Genomic DNA, 16,163 nt, shown 5'->3' with positions numbered 1-16,163 from the left:
CACGGCCGCCGGCGGGTGTGCACCCCCCAGAGCCACGCAACACGCCCCTGGCAACGCAGCAGCCGGCACAGAGAATCGCTGGACCCTGCGGGGGGATCCCGCCCTGCTCCTTTTCCACGGGAGGTCAAGAATTGCACAAGCGGGATTTTCTAAGCCATGTTCATCTTGAAGGGAAGTTTACAACAAAAGATACTTTGACTTTCTGGAACTGCTTCAAAAGCTGTTTTGTGAGCGATTCTCGAGTCACGTCCTCCCTGCTTCGAGAAAAGCCAAAATCCACCATGTCGTGTAAAAAAACAGCCGTCAACAGCTTCCACGTTGAACTTGGTGAGGAGTTCACCGAGAGCCAGACATCTGGTGAGGTGCTCTACATCACCCGCACGAGTTTCAGGAAAACAAGTGAATCCCTTCACTTGAGACGTGCTTTTTCCCACCTGAACACAGCAAAGGCAGGCAGAGTCCTGGCGCCCTTCTGCTCCTTAGAGTCCCAAGTCCTGAAAACTCAAACCACATTTTATGCAACTTTGCCCCATAAACACCACAAAGACCTTCGGGTCTAAGGCAGGACTGTGAGAGGCTCCGGGCCCTGAAGCAGCGCAGCCGGCCAGGCACTGCCAGCGTCCCCACCGCTGCCGCAGCCACCGCACACCAGAGCTATCTCCCCGGCAGCCGCCTCAGTTCCAGCCCAACTGCTCTGTCTTGCAGGGGGACCATATCGAGACACAGCCTGCTCAGAACGGAGAGACTCACTCATCTTAAAGAGAGCTAGCTCTGGCCTCAGAGCCATGACTCCACTTGCGAGAAGCAACCCAGACGTCCTGCCTGCCACCGTGAGGAACTCCAGGCAAGCGACTCAAGATGAGAACACGGCAGAGACACGCTCAAATCCTGCAGCACACTTCCTCTAGGCTCCAGTTCCTCTCCCACCCCGTTCTTCTTTCCCACTGTGAATGCACACACAGTAGAAGCCCGTGGAAAACGCTCGTCTGCTGCATTCTCAGCGCCAGGCTGGCAGCACCTTTCCTTTCGCACAGCCCAAAGCGTCTGAAGCGCAGACCAACGGCTAACGCAGGCACGGCAGGTACGTCAGGTCAGGTGGGTCTGCGTGCCAGAAACCACAGCCTGACACCTGCTCTGCTCAAAACCCCTCTCCGTTATTTGGCTTCAACATCGCATTTACTGAAACCCGCCAGACTGCGACAGGACGCGGGACAAATCCACCGGAATCGGAGCTCTGGAAGATCACAGAAGGCTCTGCACGAGGTGCTCTTGCACAAGAGACCAAGCAAAAGCTGCAGAGACTGTGGAAACTTAAGCAGGACTGTAATTTTAGGAATTCCTGGCACAGCCAGGTCCACGCCTCAGCACAGAAATACCAAAGCGTGCGTGTAAGCTGCAAACTCCTCCAGCCTCGCGATCCTGCAGGAGCTCTGCCTCCTGCCAAAGCAGACAGCTCACGGCACGGGGCAGAGGCTCCCCCCGCGGACAGAGCAGCAGCTTTCTGGGTTCCTTCTGCAGTATCTACCTGGCTTGTGGTTTGTGTAGAAATACCACTGAACACAAACGTGATCAGGAGGGCGACTGGTGACAGTCCGGTCCCCAGGAACTCTCCCGCAGGGTGCAGGACGGGCTGTTATACTCTGGGTGACCATTTACCACTTGCTTCCACACCTTCTCCCCGTCATCCTCCTGGGTTTGTTCGGTACGGCACACTGAAAGAGCAACCTCCGTCCCTCAAAAAGCAAACCCATCGTTCTGCGGCATCCCCTGAACAGTCACTTTAAAGGGGGTACGTGGATCCCGTAAAACCTTACGTAGGCAGACACCAACGGCACAGCCGTGCCCTGGGGACAGAACACGGTGACTCTGCCCCAGGCAGACTTCCCCCCCTTTTCACCTTTTAAATGTGTAATTTGATAAAAGCCTCTTGATGATGTAAAAAACAGAACTGGACTTTCGGGAATGAACAGTGAAACAGTAGGAGAGCCCTGACCTTCCGGAGAACGCTCCCAGCCTGGCTGGGAGAGGGAGGACTGGAGGCAACGCACATGATCAATGCGAGAAGAGTGTCCAGGAAAGCAGGACTTCTATTAGGGTTTTTTTAAAAAAACCTGGCAAGTCAAAAATGAAAGCGCAACTGCCTTCCAGCAGAGGGTGTGGTGCCTGGAGCCCCAGCGCAATGTCTCACAGAGCGGCTCCCCCCACTTCACCGGAGCGCTCCCTGCGGCAGGACCTGCGACGCGGCGGCTGACAGCAGGTGAGTCTGCTTTCATACCTGTGTATGAACCGCGACCTGCGTGTCCTGCAGCCACGGAGGGCAGCGGGACGTGCTGCGAGCGAGAGGCATCACTCACCCGAGGCATGTGCTCCCTTCCCTCTTCGAGTTAGATCTGTTCGGCAGAACAGAGCAGGGCTTAACGCGCTGCCGGGAAAACCTGTCTGCTGAAACTGGGGACAAGCACACACGCAACACCGCGTTTCTCCGTGCGTAAACGCCACGCGGGGTTTCTGTCTAAAGGGAAGGCTGGAGTGACTCCGCCCGGAGCAGGTGAAGGTGCCTGCGCTGCATCTGTCAATGCAGACACAGGAGAGCAGCACTGGACAGAGCAGCGGAGGCTCCGAGCTGCCTGCGGATCCCTTCTCTGGGGGTGATAAGCGCCCCGGCTGTCCTGACCTCCTGAGGTCTCTGGCAGCAGGATGCAGCAGCCCTGCAGCACAGCTCGCCGTGTGGGACAGAGACCACGCCAAGCCTGTCCCCCTGCTGTGGAGCCCCCGGCAGCCCCGGGACGGCTCTGCTCCACGTACAGAGAAACAGCATCACCGCCCTGCGGCGAGGGGTACCTGAGCCAACCCGCAGCTGTGCCTAAGGGAGAAGTACCAGCTGCTGCCTTTGAGAGAGCTGTGCCTGGTCAAGACCCAGGGGCAGCCAAAAGCACGGGGGCAGGTTCCCCATCACAGCCAGACAAACCGCTTGGCGCCCGCAGGCTTCGCGGAGCTGTGCCACGCTCTTAGGGGGCTGCTTTCAGGCCAGTCTGCCAGGGATCCCATTTGGCTACAAATTCCCCGAGGGGTTCTGGAGGAAGTGTTTTAGACCACAACCACATCTTTCAAGTTTAACTTTTAACTTTCTTTTACTCTTGGCTAAGCAGATTAAACTCTCCTGGCCGCCGCTTCTCTTCTGCTAATAAACCCCAGGGCGGCGTTTGCTGCTGCTCGCTGACCCTGCCCTCCAGGGGCCATCCAGCTGCCGAGGGCTGCCCCTGCGGCGTGCTCCTGCTAACGCAGCTGGCAGCCCAGGACAGGCAGCCCTTGCCAAAGCGGAACAGAATTACTGTATTTTTCCATTCTGCACACTTCATGTAGGCAGCGGTGAGACATTACGAGACTTAAAATGAGAGTAATCGTCAGTTAAAGTTTAACAGGAAACATTCTGAAGCGTTAAAATAAGCCAACAAAGCCATAAAGGATGAAGCCAAACCCAACAGCTGATTTCCAACACACTTTCAAAACTTCAGGCAGCAGATTCACAAAAAAAAAAGGCAAAAATAGAAATTACTAATTTCTCTCTATTTAACTGCTCTGCATCCCTGAATTAAAGATCAATCAGTAACTTATGTTTCCCAGCAGACAATACACTAAACGTTAAGAGACACTGTTTATAACAAAGGTCTGGCAACCCTTCATTTAAACCCTTGTCTAAATAAACCAGAAGTGATGTTTGGAGCTTTTTCAAGCTTGAAAAGCCAAACTGTCGGCGACACTGGCCTCAACTCGCGGAACACTGCCGCTGAGGAGGGGGGAGGCAGGGCACTCCCAGCTACCTTCTGCCACTGCTGTTCAGAAATCTGAATCCCGTTTATTCCAGGAGACCGGGGCCCTGCAGGGCTGTGGTTTACGGTGGAAATAATCTCGAGCTAGTCAGTGAACACAATTACAGGCAAAGCAGAAAATACTGTAGGACATGACTTGCTGAAAACACTCGCGCCCTGAGCTGGTGGGTGATCACAGCCTTAGTGTTCAGGGAGTTAGTCTGTCAGCAGGCAGCGCTTCACGGAGCTGCGGAGCCCCTGAGCTGTCTGGGGACCCGCAGGCAGTTCTGTGGGGGATAAGACCCCTGGCTGCGCTGGCAGCGGGATGCAGTGGACCCCTGGCTGTGTCGTTCCGTGCAGAATTCCACATGGACACAGAGCCCAAACTCAGCCCGTGCCACCGCTGACTCCACGTTCAGCGCTGACTCCACGGCTGAGCTCTGCCAGCACGTGTGTAGATGCGTGCCCAAGCAGCAATGAGCACGCTCTCCCTCCACTGTACCCTGAACGTGGCAAAGCTGGGGACAGCAGGCACAGCGCACCGCGGCTGGCCTCTCAGCACTGTCCGGGCAGCATCCCTCACCCACCCGAAGAGCAGCCGCAGCCTTCAGCTGCGCCGCTTTGCTGGGCGGAGGCGTCCAGAGGAAGGTGCTGTCTCACCCTGCAGACGTACAGACCGATTTGGGTTTTGATGGAATAGTGCCCAGCCGAACTGACCCAGAGCGGTGGAAGCAGTGACGGCTCTGAGGTGCCCTCCAGGCACCTCCAGCCCTCTCAAACCCCGAGGGTGATGAGAGCCCTTCTGCTGAGCCCGCTGCGACGGCTCTGAGGTGCCCTCCAGGCACCTCCAGCCATCTCAAACCCCGAGGGTGATGAGAGCCGTTCTGCTGAGCCCGCTGCACTTGCCCCGCACCACCGACGGGTCAGTCCTGTCCTCCCATGAGTGTTTGTGACTGTCTGTTCTGCCCCCATCACCGCCTAGACCCACTCTGATTATTTACAGATGCATTCTCAATCCCCAGCTTCCTTCAACTTGAGGTGTAAGTTTTACAGCCAGTGTTATTTCTTTGGTGCTCCCTTCTCCCCTGCTTTGTGTCTTGTAGCTTTGCCATGGGCTGGGATACGAACAACTCAACTGATTACTGGATGGAGGATGAGGAGGATGATCTCAGCTCTGTTATAGACTACACCACATACGAGCTTCTCTGTGAAAAGAGCGATGTGAGAAGTTTCAGCAGATTATTCCTCCCTGTGTTCTACACAGTGGCTTTCGCTGTTGGAATTGCTGGAAATTCCTTAGTGGTGGCAGTTTATGCCTATTGCAAGAAACCAAAGACCAAGACAGACGCGTACATCATGCACCTAGCCATCGCTGACCTGCTGCTGCTCTTCACGCTCCCGTTCTGGGCTGCGAACGCAGTGCAGGGATGGGAACTTGGAAACTTCATGTGCAAGCTCGCTTCCTCCCTGTACACCATGAATTTCAGCTGTAGCATGCTGCTCCTGGCCTGCATCAGCCTGGACAGGTACAGGGCCTCTGCCCAACCCCGGGGCCACAGGAGACCCGGCAGATACTGCAGCGTCACCTGCGTCTGCGTCTGGCTCTCCGCCACCTTCCTCAGTGTCCCCGAACTGGTATTTAATCAAGTCAGGAAACACAACGGCAGGAACGAATGCCTTCCCGTATTTCCCACGAGCATGGAAACGCTCTTAAAAGCGACCATCCAGATCCTGGAAATCATCCTGGAATTTCTGCTTCCCTTCCTGGTAATGCTCATCTGCTACTCAGCCACTGCTCGGGCGATCTTTAGATCTGCCAACGACAAAAAATCCAGACCTTTCACGGTTCTGCTGGCAGTCGTGGCCGCTTTCATCGCTACCCAGCTACCTTACAACGTCGTGAAGTTCTGGCGAGCCATCGATACCATCTACGTGGTGATCACTGACTGCCACACCAGTAAAGCCATGGACATTGCGTTGCAGGTCACCAAGAGCATCGCTCTGTTCCACTCCTGCCTCAACCCTCTTCTCTACGCCTTTCTGGGCGCCTCTTTAAAAATGCATGTCGTGAAAATCGCAAAAAATTATGGGTACTGGAGAAGACAGCGGCAGAGCGGGAGACCTGAAGACATTTCTATGAATTACGAAGAGCAGACTGAAGAAACCGTTAGTTTCACTATATAGAGGCTCCATGACTTCCGTTACATCGCCAGGGGAATGACTTACGCATTCCGGGGGTACTGTTCCAGCAGCTGTGGCTTCCCAGCACGTCACCTGGCAGGTGACTTTCTGAACCTGCAGCCTAGCCAAGACACTACAGTGCAGCTCAAAGAGGAACACGTTCATCAAAACTGAGCACGAGGCAAGAACCAAGTACTGAAATTCCTAGCAGCAACTAGAGCTATTTACTAAGAAAAGCCCTACCTAAACCCCCAAGCCACAACAAAACCCCAAGATTGAAAGTTAAGTGTCGCAGTACTAACACCGGTGCGACGAACGACCTCTACATGCCTGAACGTTTAATTAAAACAGAAAGAGCAGCCAGCAGCAAGAAACTGCAGTTCAGGAACCTCTGTACCAAAAGGTAACCACCTCGTGTTCTAACTCCTTGTACCAGTTCAGAACACTGGCCCAGTGCGTCAGCTCCAGTTTCTCCCCAGCTATCACTCCACGATACCCTTGGGGCTTGAAATGAGCTGCGAGTTCAAGCTCTCAGTTCTCAGCCATGAAAAAATCCGCTCTGTGCGCTTCCGTGTATGTACAGCAACAGCATTCTCCACAAAAGCCAGCAGCACAGTCAAAGACTAGGAGAAGCCCAAGAAAAAGTAAAGTTACTCTTTGGATAGAGGGCCTGGAACGTCTTGTAAAACACAGCAAACGCTGCAGTAACTGTCCCTACTCAAATATATGGAGAGACAATAAAACCAAAGAACATGCCAAGTGCCCTGGCTTTCCTTTATTCCCCCTGGGGTGCCTGGTGGGAGGGAGGAGACGCTGCCACCTCGCAGCGCGGGAGCTCATCAGCCAGTGAGAGCCCTGGCTGGATGGGCAGGAGAGGTTCTGCCTCCACCGAGCTGGTGGCCGGTGGGATTTCCCGTCTGTCCACAGAGAGGTACCAGAGCTGTCCCCTGCCACAGCACGGGGGAGGCTCCAGGAGCACGGCGGCTTTCCCCGAGTCCCTGGAGGCACTGCAAACATTGACCGGGTATTTTCACAGGGGCAGCTGGGGTGCTGCAGTGCACCATCCCTGCTTCAAACACCCCACGGGCTCAGACAACACGCCCGAGCAACAGCTTAGGAAAGCCAGCGAGAATCTCATTTCCAGCCGCTGGTCCTAGTTATGCAATTAGGGGCTGGTAGAAAAATGACAGGCGAGAAACAACAGTAGCACAAGTGAGACATGGCCTCTTCTCTGTTTGGACGACAAAAGCTTACTGAATTTCTGCCCAGAGTTTCGAGAAATACTAGGGCGTGATCAGATACATCACAAGTGCTTGACAGATGGCGCACACACACACCCCATAAAGCTGACATTTTAAAGCTGTGCTACATTTACGGCAGGCAAGCAAAGCAGCCATGCAGGGCACGGTAAGAACTCCAGTTCTCCCGCAAAGGACCTGACTCCTTGAGTGTGTGATTTATGACTTGTCTTCATGAACATGGGGTGATTGCACCCAGAGTGACACCGACCAGGCTGTTCGGCTTCTGGACCACCCGCCAGAGGCAAGGGCCTAACATCCCACTCACTAAAAAGGGGGGGGCGAAAAAAAAAAATCAACCCAACCCCCCCAAAAACCCACCAGGCAGAGAAGGAGGCTCTAAGACAGAGGTGCCTGTATGTTCCTCGAACGTCTTGGATTGCAGTGCCTTTTACACATCTTTATGCAGACCTGACTGTCCCAGCTGCTGTTAGAAATCAGACAAACCACACCACACTTCCTCTCCTTTTTATAATTCACATAACACGTTTTATGGGTGGGATTTTCTGCGTGTGACCTCCCACAGCTTTCCCATTACTTCCTCAGGAGCTGCAAAGCACAGCAGGGAGACGCTGACCGAGAGCAAAGGTGGCAGCCCACAGCCACGCGACGCTCTCGGGTCAGGAGACAAGATGCCTGCTGGGGGCTGCAGAGCTGGTGGCCAGGAGACACAGCGAGCCCTGTCTCCTGGTGCCTCGAGGGACTGCATGAGCACGTGTGATATGTGTGATAGTAACTGCCACACTCAATTTTCCCTCTCCGAAATGGATCACAACTATTTGTGCTCCCAGGTCTCGGGAAGTTTGAGGCAGCCGGGCTTGTTTCGGGCGTCTGTACTCACCGCTGCTCCACCACTTCTTGCCGTTGATCACGTAACTGCTTCCATCCCGCTCGATGCTGCACTGCATATTGGTGGCATCGCTTGAGGCCACATCAGGCTCTGTGTTAGAGAAAAACCAAACCTCTGGGTTAAAATAAGGGTAGTTCTTCCTCGCAGATAGACAGTGTGTGTCGAGATCCTGCACCGACAGGGACGCCGGCTGGCTCCCAGCAGAAAAGCTCTTTTCAGAGCCTCACTGCTGGTGATGGCAGACTTCGTTTCCCAACAACTTGCTGCTCACAGCCTGACACTCGAGCTTACGTGTTGCTGGGCTCAGGCTTCTTGTCAACAGCCTTCTTGCTTCCCTGCTGTTTGTAAACCCCTCCCCCGCCCAGTGTACTTCCAGAGAACTGCCACAGCTCTCCTCAGCCTTTTTCCCCTCAGGTTCTTCAAGTGAAGATCAAGAGATTAAGCTGTTCTTACAGCAGTTTATGAAACAGGTGACAGAAAGTTGCCAGCAAAGCGTCATCAATGATTGTTTGGAACAGAAAAAAGCTCCTCCTGTGACCTTCAGCTTATTCCACAGGCCGTCTTTAAAGCAAGAGCGTCTCGTTCCTCTTGGGAACACAGCGAAACAGAATTTGCCAGGCTGAGTTCTCTCAACCCCTGCCGACACATCCATGTTCAAAAGCCGCCTTCCCAAGATGCGGAACGCCACAGGCTTTCGAGAGCAAGAAGGAAGGCAGTGCTGAGCCACAGACAAAGCACACGCCCTGCGTGTTCTGCCAGTTATCCCCAGGTTTCGCCTCAGGACCTCCACCCACGACACACTGCAGAGCTACGTGACTTCCAGCACAACAGTCAGACTCGTGCCTAACCACGTTTCTCGAGAACCCCTTTGTAATGAGATCTGGGGTGAGTTCTACTGCAAACTTGCTTTAAACTTTACTGTAATACACAGTAAAGTGTATTTTACTAGTACTAAAAATAAACTGAAAATATACAGACAGGAAATACTAATTATTGTAACCATGAAAGACAGTAACCGTTGGGGCAGAGCAGCATGGTGCTTCACTCTGCATTCACACCTCGCAGGTGATCTCACGTCCAAACACTTCCCCCAACAGAGTGGAAATCTCTGCAGTCACTCATTAACACAGGATCTGTACTTCTGCCATGTGAAGTTCCACCAACTGCCTCTAACTCTCTTCTGGGAAGAATTTACCTGTCATGCAGAAGCAAGAGCTAATCTTCCCTTCCAGGAGAGGCTCCAGCCACTTTTCCTTCTGCTCTTCAGTCCCGTACATGTGCAGGACCTCCATGTTTCCCGTGTCTGGAAGGAATCGGCAGCCACGGTTACTTCTGACGACCCACGGCTCCTAAGGCGCCAGACGCCCACCCTTCCAGTGCTCTCAGTGTTGCCTCTCGGGACAGGGCTGCTAACCTGGTGCATGGCAGTTGAAAACCTCAGGGGCGAAGAAGCACTTCCCCATCTCCTCAGCTATGAGCGCGTAGTCAAGCTGGCTGAGACCACTGACGTCGGGGAGAAACAGGTTCCACAGACCTTCTGCTTTGGCCATTTCCTGTTGAAAGGATCAGCGAAACGTTAGCAATAAATCCGGAAAAATCCCAATTCTGGCTTGCTGCCCATCTTTTTCCTTCCTGCCCGACATGCTGTCCGGTGTACCGGATGCTTTTTTAATCAGTACAGTCTTGGCCCTAACTCACGCCTGCTTTTCCCCTCCCTCATTCCTATCTCTCACCCCCTTCCTCCTTTCACTGCTCCTCGCAGTTTCTTCCCATGCAGAGTATCTTCTCAGCAGGACACACCAAGCGTTCTTACGTGCTGCATCAGTGTCTGTTTCTTTCACTGCTAGAGAGCACAGGATATTTATTCTCCCATACCTTCAGTCTCTCAAGCAGGGGTGGTTTCTTCCATTTGTCCTCAGTATTTCCACATTCAGTGTAGTATTTTATTATTTCCTTAGAGAAACAATTAAAAAGATGCTGTTTAATTTAAGAACACATTTAACATACACAGGTAATAACATGGTGTCTTTTCCAGAGCTATACCCCGAGAAACAAAAAACAGGTTTTTACCATACAGTTGGTTACACTATGAAATCAAAAACCATTGAAATCAAAGTGCAACCTATTAATTTTGCGAGACTTTAGAGGAGTCATGGAGATGACCCCCATCAGTGCCTTATTTCACAGAGGGAAATGATCTGGGGTGGTTTAAAGCATCTGATGAGGGCAGGAGAAGGCCAGTGTTTTCTGATGTTTATTGATAAATCTGTTCACTGAAAGCTTGTACCTTCTCAGCTGGATACACGTGCTGCTTCATGAACTGCTGCACCTTCAGCAGAACGCCCTGGCCTCTCCTGCTTTGATGGAACAGCTCTCCAGAAACGCTGCGATGCGTGCTGCTGCTGCTGCCGAAAGATGACCTGGAGGAGAACATTCAGTGCAACGAGACAGACCAGACTTTCCCTCATAACAACGGGAGCTGCCTTACACAGGCATTTAAACACGGGAAGACACTCTAAGAGCTTGGCCTGGCCTCTGCCCAGGTGTCTCCAGCACTCTCACCTCTTTGAGAGCTCCAACCCTCTCTCTGCCAAAGGCTTCACCACCTTAGCAAATTCACGACTGTTCTCTGCAGCAGCGTTTCCAAGGAGGTATCTGGCATACACGCCCTAAAGCAAGAGGCAGACACCCGTGGAGTAACTGTGCACTTTAAACTGTCTCTCTGATAGACTGGCGGTTTCTTCAGCTGCAAAGGTAACACGTAAACACACACGTTCTGTAGGGGAAGAAAGAGGCACTCGGACCTTGCTGGGAGATGTTAATACTGGGTTTGGTCCATTTCTGATCTAACAGAGAGCTTGGTGCACGAGAAAGCAAACACAGATCACACAAAGTAGTAGAGAAAAGAGAAAGGGAATGTCTGCGCACGATGCTGCAACAAGCCCAGCCTGCCCCCCACGCCAGCTGACAACAGCACCCACATCCGATTACACCCACCACTACATTAACGACCGCGTACACACGCTCACTCCACATTAACACCAAGCAGCTACTTTCTGTAGCAAGAATTCTGCCTTGGAGTGATCGGTCATAAGCAGTTAAGACATTGCTTCTAAAGGAACAAACAGAAACACAGCGGTTCCGGTTACTTTTAAAGTATTATTCACATTTCGAACAAGTTTCACCGACTACAAATACTCCTAATAAAAACAGTGACACTTCAGAAAACGCGAGTGTATTACCTGGGCTATTGCTGCCATTTTAAAATACGACAGAGCAAGAAAAAAATTAAAGCTGGATAAAGCGGTGCTAATACCCCGGCAGCGGCAGTAAATGGAAACCAGTTCTTCAAAGGAAGGAGTTTCTACAAAAACACAACAGAATATTTTAGAATACTCAACTCCATCTACGATTTTTTTCCACCCAATTCTTCATGCATTTGAAGAGCTTTTCACCTTTACAAGACATTCCATTTACACAGTAGAAAGCATGGCTTTTCTCAGGACCTAAGCGTGAGCTGGAGAGATGAACAGAAATGGGAGTAGTCAGAAGCGTAACACTTCCCACCGCCCTTCGCCTCCACTGCAGCCAGGAAATTAACACTAAATAAACGGTAAGTTTACAGTTAAAGGTCAGTTCTCTTCCACTATCTCTAAGAAGGGTTCAACAGAAACTTCTACAGAAGCTCAGCTTGTTAACACGGGACCACCTTAAACCTACCAGCATGGTTCCCTCGATGAAGAAAATTAGGGAAAAGTTCTTTGCAAGTGAGAAGTGATGTGCTAATCAGTTTAACTTTTTATTCCTGCCTATAAAGGTAACATATCAAATAGAAATCAACCCTCGATTAGAAGTGGAATAGAACTAAACAGTTCCATACCTATGGTGCCTTTGAAACCAAAGACAGTCCCTTGACCCAAGTCCTTCATCGCTGGAGACCAAAAGTGGAACATAGTGGCATAGGCTAAGTCTGCCAGCGGGTGCCCAGTAGTCGAAAGTTCCCAGTCCAGCACTGCCAGGACACGAGCCTTACACAAAAAATAAAGCACTCAGGTGAATGCTACAGCATAACTCCTCTCCCTCCCCAAAGGCACAGCCCACGTACTGCCCCGGGGCTCTACCTGGTTACCGCATGCTTGAAACGAAACACGCACTGTACCCGGCTACAGCAAACCCAGCTCCTTTGAGCAGCGCGTAAGAGATTAACAGTCACACAGCGGCAGGAACCCAGGCATCTTCCCAACAAAAATGCTTCAGGTTCTACCTTTGAGGCATGGTTATTCCTGCCAGAAACTTCTAAACTCTTCAGTCACTATACGATTGAATTACAACACCCTGAGGAACAGTTCTGAGAGCTGGGTTGTTTCCAGCCCTGTCACACATATACTCGGGGACAGACCCTGCACTAAAGCTGGTTTCTCACAATATTATGCATAGTCTTGGCCACAGATCCCAGGAGTATCTTGTATCTGACAGAGCACAGCAAATAGCATGGAAGAATAATGAGAATGCAGCTGTGACAACAGAGAGGTAACACAGTTATACGCACAAACTAGGGGAAAAAATCGTCCTTTTGCCTCGGGATGAATGAGGAACTCTCAGAGTCTGTGATCTCCACAACAAAGCAGCTTGGGCAGATTTGTCTTTACTTCGTCCCCGTATCAAGCACTCGGACCCTGTTCCAAAGCCCTTGCTGTTAACCGAGGCCGCAGCGCAGCTTCCCGCAGGCTCTGGAGCGGTGCTCATGCGGGTGAGTGGAGCGAGCCCTCAGCACACTACGCCGCACTGCACCCACGAGGGTCCATGCACACGAACTGGTTTGTTCCTGGACGCTGAGGCAGGGACCAGAGCTAACGACTGCGCTAACACACCCGCCTAAGCGTCCCGTTGCACGGTAGGAGCACAAACGGAGAACCAAAACCTACTGAACGTGCACGAGTGTGCCCAGTACCTCAGTGGGGTGGAAGATGATGTTGTCTATCCTGAAGTCCCCATGAATCAGGCTCTCCTCCTCATCGCCCGGGGGCAAGTTGTCTGCCAGCCACTCAGCCAGCCTGTCCATGGCAGGAGCGCCTGTCTGGGCAGCTGCATCGTACTGCCGCTTCCAAGTTGACACCTAAGGAAATACAAACACCCCAACAGATTCTGCCAGCTGAGTCACAAGTTTTTCACGAGCGCAAAACCCTGAGGCACATGCTGCTGGGCTTTCCCCCAGTACTGCATTACAGAACTGACCTGGACGCAGTAGTGACCTCACCCTGTAAGCACTGAAGGCATTTAACAGCTACAACGACGGCTCCTTTTACAAGTCATTCAGAATTAGCATTTTAGCTTGCAAATCAAGTAATTTTTTTTCCAGAAGACGGGACAAAACAGGGTAACGTTTAAAGAGCTGTACCTGTCTTCTGCAGTACCCTGGTCCTCTGCCGTATCCCTGGAGGCCCAGCGAGGGCACGTCAAAGGAGTGCAGCAGCGCCAAGGCTTCCATCATTGCGATATACAAAGCAGAGCGCTCCGCCGGGCCCACCTCAGGCAGCGAGGGGTCTCGGAAGATGCGGCCCTGGAAACACCGTAAATCGAGTGTTGGTGGGGTGTACACGTCAGCTGGAGAGAGGTAAAGCTACACATTTCAGCAGCAGAAACAAGCTGAGTGAACCAACACTCCCTGTGCAACCCAAACTTCCTTCCTCACTGACTGTATTCTGTTCCCAGGACAGGTGAAGGGATTCACCGTCACCTCAGGTCATCAGCACTCAGGGCACCTACTGGAAAGCAATTAAAATAACAGGTATATTCTGGAGAGGAAAGCCGGAGCTGCAGCACTCAATCCACACACCCTCAAGCTTGAAAGTACCAGGAAAAAAAATGTGATGGTACTACCGCTACTTCCAAAAAAATATCTGTGAAGACCCCAGCTGGGGGTAGCAGGCAGGGAGAGGAGGGGAACGGTGGGTTGTGTGTACAGAGGCAACAACCCAAAGAAATCCACTTGCATTCTCCTTACAAGGAGTTTAACACACTTAGACAGGTGTGGTTTTCCAATTTCTCCTTTAATTTTGACCCTGCCAGTAACAGATCGGAAAAGAAAAAACAGACTCTTCTCTGAGCTCCTGGTTTCACTGGTTCACACAATGGCTTCAATATATTTACACAGCCAAAGCTGCAACAGAACTTCGGTGACTGAAGATCCCGCATTAACGAGTCTGGAAATCAGACTCTGCACCATGTGCTGGTTTATTCCGCACAATAACCATACGACCGCGTACGAAACACACGTATTTGCTAAAAGCAGCGCCGTGCTGGTTGTAGAAGGGGCAGGCTGCAAACTGACATCCTCAGAAAGGTGAATATTGCAGGAGCAAGGCGTCCTGCCAAGGAATCACTCTGTTCTAGGCAAAACCCGAAAAAGTCTCTACCTTTAGTGTGATAAAATTGTTTCAAATTCTTCAGAGCTCTTACACTTTATTACTCCTGATTCATGATTTTTGTAGGAACGCTAATCTCCAGGAACTAGCCCACAGACTCTTACATCTCATCTCCCAGTGAGCCTGATGACAGAGCAGGAGCCAACGAAGGGGAAGAAGCCCGAATTCAAATCCTCCCCAAATCTTCCTTTAAGAGGCTAAATACTGAGCTGAAAATTTCAGCAAAGTGAGAGGTAAGTCCCAGAGAAGCTGAAATCAGGGACAATCTCCAACGGTCAGCATTTCTTACGCGTATCAGAGGGTATTTGTGTTTATACCACAGAAGGTAGGAAAGCTCTATCAGAGGTTTTAGACAAATCAAAAGCAGCTGGTAGTAGGGATAAACAAAAACCTCTCACACTGGAGGACCAACCTGCACATGCTGCATTATATAAAATTCTGTTCCAATGACAGAAACATCGCTGCAATACAGCAGGGGCTCAGGCACCGGAAATCCAGCTGAAAATAAGGCTTTCTGCACACGATATTCTCTGTCAACCTGAAAGAGACACAGGAACCGAGGTCCAGCGAAAAGCTCCCACACAGAAATGAGTACAGCGAGCGGCAACGTGTTCCCTGGAACGCTTTGTCACCGGTATAGCACAGGAAACTGGAAAGGATCCCGCCGGCCAGCGCAGCGCGGGACACACTCACCCGCGTGCTGCCCCACCACGCGCAGGACTTGGCCCCCCACAGTACAAACCGTTCGGAGCGTGGAGAAGAGCGGCACTCACCCTGTGAGCTCTCGGTAAAAGGGGGCCGTGGGGCTTCTTCCTGAGCACATACGCCTGGCCATCCTTCTCGAGGTAAAAGGTTGGGTTTGACTGGCCCGAGCTGCAAAGAGAAAGATTTTAATTACTTACACATTTGCAAAGCTTTAACAAAAATGATGCAAAACGCACTGGCTTGGCCTGAACAAAATAGCAAGACAGTGGAAAGGGCTCTTCAAGAGCTGCTGGTTTGGGGTTGTTTTTTTTTTTTCAAATACAGCTTTACAAGGATGCCTACAAAATCAGAGGTTCTCTTCCTGCCTGTAAGAAAGGTGTGTCTCGCACTGCAGAGGGGCCGCAGATACCCCAAGTGTCCTCCTGCGAAAGGGACAGCGGTCACCTCTGCTCCCTGAAGGGGCGGCACCGCTGTTTTCAGGGCACACAGTAAACACGAACCCTAAAGCTTTCTCATGTGGAGGAAATTAAACAGAGCAGAACCCGCACTAGCCCATAACTGTACCTGCCCTTTGTCAGGCGGTATCTGAACAGCCTCAGCATAGAGAAAGCTCTGCAAACTACTGACGAGCTCTGGTACCAGGGCCCAGGGTAGGCTCTGACCATCACAGACACACGCTGGGCTTAAGGGACTGCCCGTAGTAACCATCAAGTTATAACGAATGAATGTGGCACTGTCAGAGAGTCACAGAGGTTATTTCAATCACATACACCTGTAGAATAGAGGGACAACCTCATCAAACCCTTCGAGCACTTTGTCCATCACATCCCAAACAAGCTCTCTGATGCTGCTTGTCACCGAGGCTCTGTGCTCAGCCACACGCCTGCCTCTCCTC

At 51.7% G+C, this 16,163-nt stretch overlaps 2 protein-coding genes across 2 annotated transcripts in view; one reads left to right on the top strand and one right to left on the bottom strand.

Moving 5' to 3' along the window:
* ACAD11 (acyl-CoA dehydrogenase family, member 11) overlaps positions 1–15,436 on the bottom strand; it is a gene marked incomplete at its 5' end in the record, with an annotated part of 21,044 nt that extends 5,608 nt beyond the window's left edge. Inside the window, 12 exons of the mRNA XM_010132482.1 lie at positions 8,130–8,228; positions 9,334–9,441; positions 9,553–9,691; positions 10,014–10,091; positions 10,426–10,558; positions 10,701–10,807; positions 11,381–11,502; positions 12,019–12,166; positions 13,090–13,254; positions 13,537–13,698; positions 14,976–15,101; positions 15,337–15,436. Of these exons, the coding sequence (XP_010130784.1) occupies positions 8,130–8,228; positions 9,334–9,441; positions 9,553–9,691; positions 10,014–10,091; positions 10,426–10,558; positions 10,701–10,807; positions 11,381–11,502; positions 12,019–12,166; positions 13,090–13,254; positions 13,537–13,698; positions 14,976–15,101; positions 15,337–15,436 (1,487 nt within the window). The remainder of the gene's footprint in view (positions 1–8,129; positions 8,229–9,333; positions 9,442–9,552; positions 9,692–10,013; positions 10,092–10,425; positions 10,559–10,700; positions 10,808–11,380; positions 11,503–12,018; positions 12,167–13,089; positions 13,255–13,536; positions 13,699–14,975; positions 15,102–15,336) is intronic.
* Positions 4,920–5,993, top strand: ACKR4 (atypical chemokine receptor 4). Its single transcript, XM_010132479.1, has one exon. It carries the CDS (start codon positions 4,920–4,922, stop codon positions 5,991–5,993), a length of 1,074 nt encoding a protein of 357 aa, XP_010130781.1.
* Positions 15,437–16,163: the final 727 nt, after the last annotated feature.

This window comes from Buceros rhinoceros, unplaced genomic scaffold (assembly GCF_000710305.1).
Source record: "Buceros rhinoceros silvestris isolate BGI_N320 unplaced genomic scaffold, ASM71030v1 scaffold16613, whole genome shotgun sequence".
NCBI lineage: Eukaryota > Metazoa > Chordata > Aves > Bucerotiformes > Bucerotidae > Buceros > Buceros rhinoceros.
The sequence above is the reverse complement of the archived record's forward strand: the minus strand, read 5'-3'. Positions and strand labels throughout refer to the sequence as shown.

Excerpts from the sequence above, each read along its gene's own strand:
- ACKR4 (XM_010132479.1), top strand. The coding sequence starts at position 4,920 with ATGGGCTGGGATACGAACAACTCAACTGATTACTGGATGGAGGATGAG.